The sequence below is a fragment of the Hirundo rustica genome, chromosome 3, assembly GCF_015227805.2.
Source record: "Hirundo rustica isolate bHirRus1 chromosome 3, bHirRus1.pri.v3, whole genome shotgun sequence".
NCBI lineage: Eukaryota > Metazoa > Chordata > Aves > Passeriformes > Hirundinidae > Hirundo > Hirundo rustica.
In genome coordinates, this window is record NC_053452.1 from 92,497,325 (window position 1) to 92,510,637 (window position 13,313).

Here is a 13,313-nt window from a genome sequence, read left to right on the forward strand (position 1 = left end):
GTGAGGTGACAGGTTTTGTCCTGCAGCACTCACTGGATCCTGCCTTTTGCCTGCAAGCAGCCAAGAGCCACTGCAGCACCCGATGGTCACAAACAAACCAGAAGGTTTCAGGCAAAGGATCTGCACATCTGATCTGTCAGATCCCTTTATTCTTCTTCCAAAACGATGTAGATGCAAAACACACAGATTTGAGGCAATTGGCAGACATTTTTTCCAGCTCCTTACTAATGCTAAATAAACACAATATTTAAGGCTGTACAGACCCACAGCTGTTCTTGGCAAAAATCAACAGCAAAAAAGGTTTACAGAGAGTGATTTGTGCTACAAAAACAAAATAGGTCTGCTCAAGAACTCCTTGTCTGCTACATAGGACACAAACGATTTCTTAGTCATTTCATTTTCACTCCAATTTACTAGAACCTCAAACATTCAATAGAGCATTCAGGATTAAGAGGCTTTGGCATGGTTTCTGTAGAAAGTGCGTGTCTTTGTGTGTGTGTGTGTGTTTGTAAAATGAAGGACAGGAGAATGCTATGTGGGTGGAGGTGAAGTGTCAAGAATTTTGGATTTGCTTTTGCAAATAGCTAGGTCTATATACTTGTCCTATTACAATACACTAGGCCTTGCTCACATGAAAAGAGTTTTTAATGGAATTTCTGTTTAATTAAAAAATTTAGATTTGAGCAAGATTTTATGATGTTTTTGGGATCGCATCAAAATAAAAACTAAAATAGGCTTTCATACATTTGCACGTGCTACTTAAAAATACCTTTCATTCCATGAAGACTAATGGAAGGAACAGTTCCATAAGAATTATGCTATATCACTTCAGAAGACCCAATTCTAAATTATCAATTTGTTTCAACCCTAATTACCCGTGTGGCACACTTCAGAAGTTGTTTTCTCATCCAAACTTAGTTTCTCTCTCTTGGAGCCTGTGCACCTGATTGCAAGACTATTTTTAAAGCTTAGTATCTGTCAGTGGAGGTACAGATAGTGAAACAATCATCTAGGGTCTGCTGGACATCCACAACTGAAAAAAAAAAAAAAAAAAAAAACCACAAAAAACTGTAGTGCAAATGGATTTATTTAAATAGCCTACCATTACTTCTTCCCTGGGTAGCATGAGAATGTGTCTCTGCTAACAGGGGATAACTCATCTGAATATGTTAGTCAAGTATTTGCAGTCATGTGGCCTTTTGTACCTGGTAAAACAAGCCTGAAACATCATGAAAAACTCTTTTGCAGTATTTCTTAGTCAGCAGTATTGAATTCTACATCACTTCTAAGATATTTATCTTCTTTTTTTTTTTTTTTCTTTGCTGTTTGTCACCACTTTAAAGCATCTGGTACACAAATACACACTTAGAAACTATATTCTGGGAAAGAATTCTTATACACTGCATCTATCATTGCAACTGATTGGTAAGGTAAACCCTCTGGTAAAGCTTCATATTTCTTCTCTGTTGAGATTGACTGCACATTTTTCCATGAACTGTAAAAATGCACTCACTAAATCATCAAACACAACTTCTGAGAGCCTAATGAGATCTAGTTCAATGCAAAAGCTTTTTCATTATTATTATTAATATTATAAAATTACAACATAATTATTGAAAAATGAAATCTAAAATAAAATTTAAAAGAGGCATGATATCTTTGAAGAACATGCAAAGAATGTAATTTACTCATGTAGCAGCAAAGGAAAGTGCAAAAAAAGTCACCAAGAATTGGTCTCTGTTAGATTTTTCACACCAAATGTAAGAAATTTTCAGTCAAATAAATTCAGTTCAGAATGCAGAGAACCATTAAAAGCTTCTCAAAATTTTCTCAGGAAAATTGAATCATTGTGGGGGGAGAAAAAAGCCCATAATAAGAATATATAAGGAAAAAAAAAAATACTAGTTTAGTATAAGGTAACAAAGAGGGATTTGTTGAACAAATTCCACAAAAACATCCACATAAATAATTAATATTTAGGGCAATGCAGAAGCAGCTAAGGAATAGCTGTTGATAAGGACATGGGAATGGAAAGGACAATTTAGGTCCCCCGCTCTGGCCCAGTGAATATTCAATTAGTTAAACAACGTGAAAGACTTTCATTAGGAGAAACTCACTGGCATTCTCTGTGCCTAATGATGAAGTATTGTAATTGCCTCGCAAATGGAGAGATGTGAGCTCAGTTCGTAATGCCGGCCCCTTTCTCACACGGCTCTCGAGGCGTCAGCTCTCAGACCCAGCCTGAGTCAGGACACTGCGCAAGCTGGGACGCCGGCTGGTCCAGTGTGGCCGTTTTTATAGTCTCATTCTCGTAAGAAACCGATACCTAGTTTAGAGGCCTAAATTTGGAAAGAGACACAGCTGAGAATGCCGAGCAAGGCGAGCTGCTCCCCCGTGGCTCCGTGTCAGATCCTTACCGCTTTCAAGGGCCGGGCTTGGGCTCTTTTCTACAGTCGGATTTTCCTGATGGCTCCCTGAGGCAGCTTCACGACTCCGGGGTCGTAACTTTCTTGGGTGATCACGACAGATTGATCCAAATTATCCTTTTTTAAGCTCCAGAGCTCGGGAGACCTGAGTCAGGCTGGGTCACCAGCCGTGCAAATACAGGCTAATTGTATAACAGGTCACCTAATTTAATAAGCAAAGCACAGCTCTGTGCTAACCAAATTACTCATCCTCCACACCAAAGTGGCTGCCATCCAGACGGTCACAGAATGGTGGTGCCTCCTTTCCTTTAAATGCGGCCCTCAAGCTTTAGAGGGGATGTGCCTGTGTGGATGGAGAAAACACCACACAGCACCTGCAGATGAGTCCTGCAAAGGCAACACAGGACTAAGAGCCATTGTGGTCCCATCTCTCATGACTCACAGGTTTTTCTCAGTTCTCACAAAAGATCTTTTTTGTCCAAATGTACACTGCTGAGCCCTAGACAAAATCCCACATTTTCTGTACCCTTCCATAGTTCCTACACGGTGAAAATAAGTCTGTGGCCAAATCAACTCCAGTGGGATCTAGAGTGCTAAGTCATCATGAATTTGTGCAAATAAATTCCTCACAGCTCAGGTTCCCACCATCCATTCAGAGTCCATGTCAATTATACCACCCTACAATTCCTGTAACTTTGGAGGGTTATGCAATTTGCAGCATGTTGTTTTTCAGACTACCTCCACTAGATCAGCCTAGTATTTTGATACCAATCATTCACATTCAGAAGTTAGCAACCTCTAATCAAGTTTAAATCGCAATCAAATGATTGGCACATCTTAGAGATGCATCAATCATTACATAAGTAATTGTAAAATTCCATTTTTAACAGAAAAAGTATGTTACACCTGTGTCCTGGGGTGACTGTGTATCCCCAATCGTCTGTTGGGTGCAGGGGGGAGGGAAGCGCCGTTTGTTTTTCCCCAGGAAAACTCTGCTCATTGGAGTGACCTTGAAGCGGGGGAGTTGGAACACGGCAAGACGAAAGAAGCTCTGTTGTTTCTTTTTTCCCCAGCAGTTAGTTAGTTTAGTGCTAGCGTAGTTAGATGCTGTAGAATAGCTGAAGCTTTTTGCCTTTTCTTCCTTTTTTTTTCCTTTTTTTTTTCTTTTTTCTTTTTTCCTTCCTTTTTTTTCTTTTTTGCCCTCTCCTCGGAACTGTTCCAACCTCTCCAGACTAAGGACCTGGGGAAGCACCAGGGACCTCCACAGGGGACCCACCCCACCAAGACCAGCCCTGCACATCTCCTTTTCTCCCAACGTCAGCGGAGACAGAGCGGTGGAGCACAGTGACGATCCTCAAGAGGAGACTTTCTTTAAGTTTGTTATCCCTCCGTAAGCGGCACGAAGCTCTTGTCATCGGGTATTGTGCTGGGAGTGCTTTGCCTGTTTAATAAACAGGTTTTTTCCACTCCTCTCTAAGGAAGTCTTTTCCCGAACCGGTTAGGAGAGGGGAGGGGGGCCCCTTAGGAGGGTTTCTCCCAAAATCTGCCTGAAACCACCACAACCAGACATCTAATTCTGACGGAAATCACAAAAATGGATTTGTATTCTGGAAAAAAAAAAATCTTGGAATTATATTGAATCTGTTCACTACTTGAATTGCTGACAATGAAATTAATTGTATGACAGCCCCCCATATGAAAATGTTACCTATAAGCATTTCAAATCCAAACCAGTAAGTGCTGCATTTGTTGCTGGGGGGAAAAAAGGTACAAAATATCTGCTGCCTTCTGAAGGAGATATTAAGGGTGATGCTAACAAGTAAACTGAAGCAATATATAATAATCTTACTCCTGCCAAGGAATGTCATGACAAAATCAATGTGATATATATGTCAATACATGCCAATGTTATTTTAACATCAAATCAAGAGTCCTAGTCAAGGTTTTGAGCAGCTGGTGATAAAAGTGACACTGGTAATAGCAGTATTACTTCTTATCAAGATGTGTTATGTCAGCTTGCTTCTGTTCCTGTCAACACTGAAAACATATAGTGATAATGCACTACATATGCTACCCACCTCTCTCTGCCAGCATCAACCTAACTTAAGCCAAATCTTTCTAGAAACACTAATCAACATGCCCTGCTACAGAGAGCTGAGATACTGAGGCTGTCTAATTTAAGATGCTGATGAATAAGTAATAAACTTTCGAGCATTGCAAGCAAACTAAGGTTCTGCCAATGCAGATATTATAAAAAGATAACAGGGATTGAAGCTGGGCATTCTAATAGCTTTTATATTGTGAAAATACCTTATTTCTCTAGTATCACATATACCATCTAGTAATACAATAATGGCAGTATAATAGAAATGTTTGATTACCTAGAGAAAACCTTGAAATCATTTTGCCTGAAATCATCAGGTTTCTCCGAGTGAAGATTCCATTAAAGACCATGGCACACACATATATGTGTGTGGAGATATGTTGCATATGCCACTATCAATAATGGAGACAAAAAAACCTTTTGAAGCATTATTTTAGCCTAACTACTGTTTTCCAGCTGTGACAGCCTTCATAAAATAAAAGTACCCTTTGGAAACACTCATATGCACAACAGCAGTTTTTCCGGGCCCAAGTATCACCTTCAGGACAGATTAATCCCTAAGTCTCTAGAAACTTGGAACTAGTCCTTTGTGGCTCATTCTCACTTGCACAGGCTGTGGCGAACACTGCCTGCACTGGTGGTAGCAGGTGCTCAGGTCACAGCCACTGACCAGTGTGTCCATGGCTCACTGAGACCAAAGGGGGACAATGTAGTGATGTATATTCCCAAACCAACTAATGAATGCTGAAGTGGGGAGAGGTGGGATGGAAATTCTGGGACCAGAGGGGCCCCTGAGATTTTCACTGTTGATTTCAGTGAAGAAACACCATCAAATTTTGTCCAGAGTACTTTAATGAAAATGTTTAAGTGAGATCAAATGTGCTGCTCTTACTTTCTCTAATGAGAAAAGAAAGCACAGGATGTATTTGGTTTATACTCTGTCACGGAAATCCAGTCTAATCCTGTGCTAGATCCTCCCAAAAACTTGAGACAGAAGACCACACCATTAACAAGGCTAGATATTATTACTGTGCAAAATTCAGAACTAAATGTAAAACATACATTAAATGTAAAACATACTCCTTATATGAGCCTCAAGAATAACAATCTTTTTTATTATTACTCTTTTTGGCTTGAATATTCATCTCATTAGCAAGACACGTGATAGGGATAAAATATATGAAGAATCACTCACAAATATTACTTCACAAAGTTGATTCTTTAAGGAGTTTAAATGCTATCAACTTGGAAGATATTTCCTCTTTGCTCTTGCTGTTCAGATGCAGGAGCAGTATATCTTGTACGACTGGATGTGCACCATGAATATTATAGATGGTCAGAAGTAATGTATAAGTTTGTTCAATTTTAAAATGGCTTCTAAACAACTAAAAAAACTCTTTTTATTTCTATGAGTAAATTACATCAGTAATCTTTGTAGTAAACACCATCTGAGATAGAAGGGTTTATATTTACAGTGATTAGCATGAGGTTAATCTCCATCAGTCAACTGCAACTGTAATAAAATACACTGAGAGCCCTTGAGCTTACGGTGTGGAATTCCACAAAAGCAATCACATTTCTCTGCCTTTTATGGAAGTGAAGTTTTTTTATGACAGCCGGCCAAGTTCATCTCTAGTGACAGAGAAAACCAATGGTATAAAGACAATAGCCTCAGGGATCTGTCTATCCATTATCTTAAAAGAGAATCAATTTCATGCTTAAATGTAGGTAGATACACCTTGTCAAACCCTAATTCTCTAAAAGCATTTCCAAAAAACATACTTGATCCATGCAGTAAATACTGCAGTGACACACCATTTTAAATTATACTAAATAGATGTAAAATTGACAAGGACTTGACAGTGAGGAAAGGGAAAGCTAATGATATCATATTCTTTAATACAGTCCCCACAACTTGCAGGCAAATCCTAAACTATATCTCAAACGTGACAAAGAAAGTAGCAAATAGCTTTCTAATCACCAAAATCACCATGATATTTGTTCCTTTGGGGTGGAGAATCTCTTGAAAAAACCAAAGCTTTGTTCATCTACACAGGTCTTGGTTAAAGAGATCACCTAGTGATCAACTTCAGACTTTTTACCATCTATACTATCTGTCAATGCATAAATCCACACAAAACACTACATACCGTATTACATCATTCCTGTAGAACACTCTGCTGCAGAGCAGAACTTCAGCAACATGTAAACCATTGCAGGTCTCTTCCTTTAAAGCTATCTAAATATGTTGGTAATAGTAAGCAAACCAAAAAAACCTGACACCACTGTGCCTGTGAGAAAGCATTACAATAATGATGGAGCAAAGTTTATTAAGAGCTAGAATTGTGCAGTAGTAAAGAATGAATCCTGCAGCTTCAGGAAAGCATCAAAAAAATCTGAAGCATCTGAGGAAGAGTTCATTAAAGAGGTTTTAAGGAACTGTGGGTTTCTTCTTCAGGTGATGTCAACTGCCAGCACTCCTTGTGTCTCCCTGTGGCTTCACTGGTTCCACACTACATAACCAGTGGGGAAAAAAACAGAGCAGGAAGATATTTCAGCTGGGGATCAGGAAATGTTTTCCAGTGCCATCTAGCACTCTAAAACAACCCCCCAGGACAATAATGCAAATTCTGTGCCAAACTTCAGCGATCAGGCTTTTAGTAGCACAGGAAAATATGTAAGGCTCAAAAAAGTATTTCCTATATAAAATAATATCTATAATTATCATGAATCTGTAGTAAGCACTATTGTTTAGTTGTTACAATGTTTTCCATTAGCATTTAACCCATTTCTAAATACCTTCCTAAATATTTTTTAGCATCCCATTTGTATCCTCCATAAACTATTTATAAGTTGTTTGATATAATAAGTATTTGAAATGTTCAAACATTCTTTCTATTACACTAGGAAGAGGCTGGCAATATAGACATGGTTACACTACCAAACAAGAGCAGGTGTGCAATACAGAGAGTTGTTTTTCCTTTTCAAACCAGCTTTCTGAATAAAGCCTGCCGAAGAAACTTAGACCCATGTATTTCCCAACCACCAGGCAAGAGGTCATTATTGCAAGAGGTAATGCTCATTCCCTCTTCTATTGCACTGCTTTATATTCAGTAAATAGTCAGTATTTATGGTTGCTTATTTCCCACTAAGAGTTAAGGGATGTTATCAATAGAGGGTGAGATTTGGGGGCTGGGATGCATCTTAATTTTGATTTTAAAAAATTACTAAAAGACGGGGTCTCCAGGATGCTGGAGGCACCCACATTCCCCTGCCTCACTCCAGAAGGATGCCTTTTAAAAGGGACAATGATTTTTCTTTTCCCTTTCCCTTTGTATTAAGCAGAAATGACCACCCTGTGGATCTCTGTTCTGTGAGGGGGGCTCAGATCAAATTCATAGGATCAAAGGACTTATCAAAATTCCTTCTGCTTTCTGCATTTGTGATAGAGGTATGTTTCCAGACCAGCACCAAAATACTCAAAGTACACTGTAAAATTAAGCCACTGAAGCTGAAATGGATGTGCTTGGGAAATTTTCATATAAGAAAACCTTGAAAGCCCATGGCTTGAAGCGAACTAAAAATCTCTTTCCCAGAATTTCAGCTGAGATATTTGAATTATGTCTGAATCTTACTCTGGGTGGGAAAAGCTTTTATTCCCAGGTCCCAGAAAAGGAAACCTCTTCCTTGCCCTGCACTGTAGTAAGGTAGCTGGCAAATATGGTCAGTAAGAGCCATTTAATTTTTTTTTTGTCTTCTATCATCTCCAGCTCAAGAACTGTGGTATAAATCTGGAAAATAAAATAGGAAGAGACCAGATTTGGACTGAAAATAGTCTACATGCCAGAATATTCCACTGCCTCTTGGACTAATATACATGCCGGAATATTGGTCTGCTCTCTCAGTGATATGTTACCTTCTCTCTTAAGATTTACAGTATCTTTAGAACATTGGGCTTGGTGGTGGGAAAGGAGACAAAACTTAAGGTGTCTTTCCAAGACACGGTTCTGGGTGTGTAAATTAGACAAATGTGGACATCTTTTTCAAATGCAGGGTGGGGGCCCACAACAAAAAGAAGGCAGCCAGCTCCATGGTCTCATGAATGTTTGGAGTCAAATGGAGGTACAGAATCTTCTAGACTGACCTTTTTTTTTTTTTTTTTTTTTGGCAGTAAATTCTGATCAAAGCAGACTGAGGTTAACTGTTTTATAAATACTTATTTCCACTTCACAATACTTAACTTCAAGCAATTGCTCAGTTAAGCCAGCTTGATTTGCAGAGTCTGTAATCCAATGAGCAATGACACTGAAGAAAAGAGCAGCACCCTTTCCAGCTCTCCTCCAGCCCAACTCCTTGTCTGCAAGTGATGTTCTTTGCCTCTTTCATTCAACTGTCCAGATTTTTGCTCTACCTTAAGCAATGTAGATTTTTTCCCCTGGAGAATTAAGTTTTCTCTATACAAAACAGCCTAAGAAAAAATAATTTAAAAAACCTGCTTCCAATGACTTCTGATTTCAGTCCAATAAGCACAAGCACAAAGGAAATTAGGTTAATCTGACACCAGGTGCAATGAGTCAGTATCTGGTTCAGTCATACAGGTGCTAAGTGGGTTTAGCTGCTATGGGTAACATGGTCAGTATCTTTGATAAATCTCATGGATTTCATTTCTGAAATGGTGTCACTGTGCGTCTATAGGTACATATGTATATATGTACCCTTCAGATCACTGATGCAAAACCCAGGTTTGATTACTATTTTGTTATTGAGCACATTGCTCTTGGGGATGCAGCACAGCTTGGTTATGTATATTAACAAGGTTTATCTGGTGAGATATAACCCTCTCTTTTCCTAAAAATGTCCTTCTCTATTTGTAGACAGAGTGTCCTTTGTAAAGTTACTCTTGTTTAAATGAGAAAAGCTGTTTTGTCAGTAAAGATTTTGTATTGCAAGGTATTTTTTTTCCTAGAACTGCAATTTTCTGCATTATGATTTTCTAAAAGAAATGGAAGACTAGATGAGAACAATCAACTGGTTCATCTGTTGCTATAATTTCAGTTAATTCTTGCAAGAATTTTTGCAGAGTTCCTGCATAATTTTACTGCTTTAATTCATACTCAGAGTATTTACACTTTAAAATTAAGCAAAATTCAAGCAGCGGAAGTGGGATATTTCCACATATTTCTGTCTTGCACTTTCATAACAGAGGCACAGAAGAGTTCTCTGCAGTCTAAGTGAAGCTTTCATTAATTATTTGAAGGCAGATACATTGATTTCATCTGTGATGATCAGTGAATGCATTCTAGTTTAATAATTTCCATCTCCTTTTGACAAATTAATACCAGGTGAAAAGCATTTATTAAGTATATGTAAATCATCCTATGAGTAGATTTTTTTCCTCCACATTTCCTAATTCTATTTTCCTGAAACACAACAGAGTTGCCAAGGAAAATACAGGTAATAACATCAATCCTACAGCCTTTTTTTTTTTTTTTTTTTCTGCAGGTGTAATTGCCCTCTGTCAGGGCATGTGACGTCCCTTCACCATTTTTTCTTTCCTGACTAGTAACTACTAAATCAGAGACCATACTGAATCCACAAACACAGCAAGGACAGTAAATGTCTGGGGCTATTCTTTCTGACAATTCAGTAAAGGCATCTAGAAGCCTTGTGGATCAATCCCATTGCAGTGGTGATGTCTAAATGGCAACATTCCCTAAGAGGAAGGAGTTATGATTATTACAACCTGGAAACTGCTGTACTTAAACTCACAGAATTAACAGTACAAATTGAATGCTCTTCTGACCATTTGATCCTTTATTGTTCAAGAGAGAAACATGAGCAGAGCCTTGTTAGCTTGCCCAATGCACCAGAAAAATATACAGGATGTAGTAGAATATTAAAAGAGGTTGTGGGGAAAAAAATAGCTTCAGAAAACATGAAGAAAAGATAAGAGTGTGTAAGATAATAAATGCCTGACATACTTAACATGCTGAAAATACTCTTTCAGACTGGAATCCCCTCTGCTATCAATCATAAACAGTGGTTCTTAATATAGCGTAACACTTTCCACAGGAGTAGGAATGTCAACGGCTGTTTCTTGGGACTGTGCCCAAATTTCAGTCTACATTTTCCCTGCATTTCCACTTGTGTATATCTTGAAATTCACATCTAAAGTTTTGGTTTGCCTGCTGATACCTCTGTTCCACATCAAATATAACTCTGAGCAATGAATTAAAAGAATTGACTGACAAAAAAATAGCATTGCAATAATATGAAAAGCCAAAGTTTCTGCAAACTTAGAGGGACATTTCCAGGACACTTAAGGAAACATAAGTATTTACCAAATCTACATGTGAGCTTGTTCAAGGCTCTATTATGGCCAAAGGGAAGAGAATAGACACTTCTTATAGTGAAGATAGGCATCTAAACTGTATCAGAGAACAATGCTTAAGAAGGTCCTACTTCCTTCTGCTGACTGCAACAGGAGCCTGGACAACCTCTCCAGATGTAAAAGCAGCTGTCTAAATTCAGAAGAGATGAATCACAGCCTATCAATTAGCCCTGTTAGCTAAAATAAGAATTTCTGCATTTCTGATTTTAGGGAATGAAAATCAGGTAGTTGAAGCAAGGTAAGACTCTGAATTAGTAGGAGAAAAATAACTGTAACATGGGGTCTATCCACTCTCTTCTCTTCAATTATTTCTGAAGACTAGAAAGTAAAATATTGAAATCTTCTGTAGGTCACCTACAGCCTGCCTTCCACATCCAAAGTTCATAGCATAGGTCTTTGTCCTAGGTTACAGTGTAAGATGTGCCCAAAGTATATATTCTATCACTATCTACATGAGATGTTGAAACGCGGTTGGGCAGTGTTTCCCTTGCCCCCTCCCTCCAGACTATCTTCTGTTAATGGCCCATCAATGCCCTGCTGCATGACTCATAGGTAACTCCCTCCGGGAGCTATCTCTGTTTAATGGACAATCAAGGACCCATTGCAAGACTGATAAAATTATATCAGCCCATTGTGAGATGCTCTGCCCAGGGGGAGGAGCCAAGCATTCCCACCTGGATATAATCTGGGATTTGGGACACCACAGGCAGCCTTACCCACTGGATTCCCAGAGGACAAGAGCTACCAGACCTTTGTGTGGGAACATTGCTTCAACAAGACCGCTTCATCTGGACTGCTACCACCATGGTGTCAGGTTGTATTCTGACTCTGTCAGTGATCTTTTGTACTATTGCATGTGTTTTATTTTATTTTACCTTTTTTTTTTTTTTCCCCCTCTCCTATTAAATTGGTTTTTTCTGACTTGGAGTCTCTTGCTGGTTTTGCCTTCAAGCCAGCACAGTCTTGAATAAACTTAAAATGGTACTCTGATACTTTCTTTACAATTTGTTGAAATATCATGCTGGCACCTAAAGAAACTGAGTAAACAGGATAAGTCAAATGCTAGAAGCACTTCAAGCTTACTTATTGGTTCAGTCAAGGGTTATGTCTTTGAATAATTTTTTCTGCCATATTTTCCTACTGGAAAATGGTTAAAATCAAAATATAATTTCCAATTACCTAATGGAATCAAACTCTATGGATTTGGCATCAGGAAAGACTTGACATCAGGGGGCAACAACAATTGCAAGGCAGCACGTTTGTGCCAATGTTTGGTATGGCAGCAACAGATTCCTCAGCCATCAGGGAGATCAAATTTTTGGAATGGATTTAAGATGGCAAGTTCTCAATTAAAGGCACACCACCAAGGCACTTGCAAGCTGAGGTTCACTATCTCCCAGGTGCAGAGACCAGCTCTCCTCTTACCTTGGCCCTGCGATCATCGCTTATTCCCCAAGCCACTGAACACTGTGTGCTTGAGAGGATAACATTTACCTACCACCTTGCTTTAGTTAAAGGAGCAAAGTGCTTTTTTTCACCTTGCCTCGTTGTTTCATGTGCTCTCCTTTCCTCCCTTTTCCTAGCTGCCAAACAGACACAAGACAGCATTAATCAAAATGTTCTGGGTGACCTTTGAAAAGACACTGTGCTGGGAGCCCTCTTTACAATCTAAATGAAACACTTACATCATCCAAGGAATGGGATCTCTTGAGGTTACAGACAATTTCACCAAAAAATGTGTGGGCACACCATGATGTCAGGCATTAAGAAAAACACCCTGCTTTAAGAGTATTCATTGCATAAAATCTCCTTGCCATTTCCTTCTGTACTGCAAAAGAACCTTAGCTAGTGCCCAAATGGTCTAGCTACCACTTGCCCAAAAGAGTATCTGAGGAAGGACGGCAAGTAAAATGCATTTTACTGGCCTATTATATGGTGAATGTTTTCATAAAGCAGCTTTTTCCCAGCATAATGTATATTTCTTCTTCCTTAGTGAATGACCTGCCCAAATGCAGAGGTGTCCAAAACAGGAATCTGCACCTCATGTTCTCTTTACATGCAATAAAGAGGAGTTGGCACTTCTGAGATGCTGTCCATCCTACTCAAAGATAAATATTTAATATGGGTCAGATTAATCATGGTCTCATTTTTTAACTGATTTTTTTAAAAAAATCAGGTTAGTTTCTCACTCAGCTGTACATTATAGACATCTCAAAGAGGGGATATGATTCCTGTCTAAGCAACATTAGTTGGAGCATTCATACACAAATTTCCCTGTAACTATGAGCCAGTAGGTACCTAGAACAAGACTATGATTACTATAATTTGTATAGAAAATCAGATCTGTATAAAGCTAAGTATCTACTACAGCATCATGGATTCTTGGGATAAG

The 13,313-nt window shown here is 38.8% G+C and overlaps 1 protein-coding gene across 8 annotated transcripts in view; it reads right to left on the reverse strand.

The window, feature by feature from the left end:
* The window catches only part of MLIP (muscular LMNA interacting protein), a 104,363-nt gene that overhangs the window by 73,970 nt on the left and 17,080 nt on the right, over positions 1–13,313 (reverse strand). Inside the window, exon 1 of one of the 8 annotated variants that reach the window (XM_040057895.2) lies at positions 2,118–2,247. The exons of the other annotated variants lie outside the window; for them this stretch is intronic. Coding sequence (XP_039913829.1) covers positions 2,118–2,123 — 6 coding nt within the window. The 5' untranslated portion in view covers positions 2,124–2,247. Of the gene's footprint in view, positions 1–2,117; positions 2,248–13,313 lie in introns of those variants that run through there. 8 annotated transcript variants of the gene reach the window in all.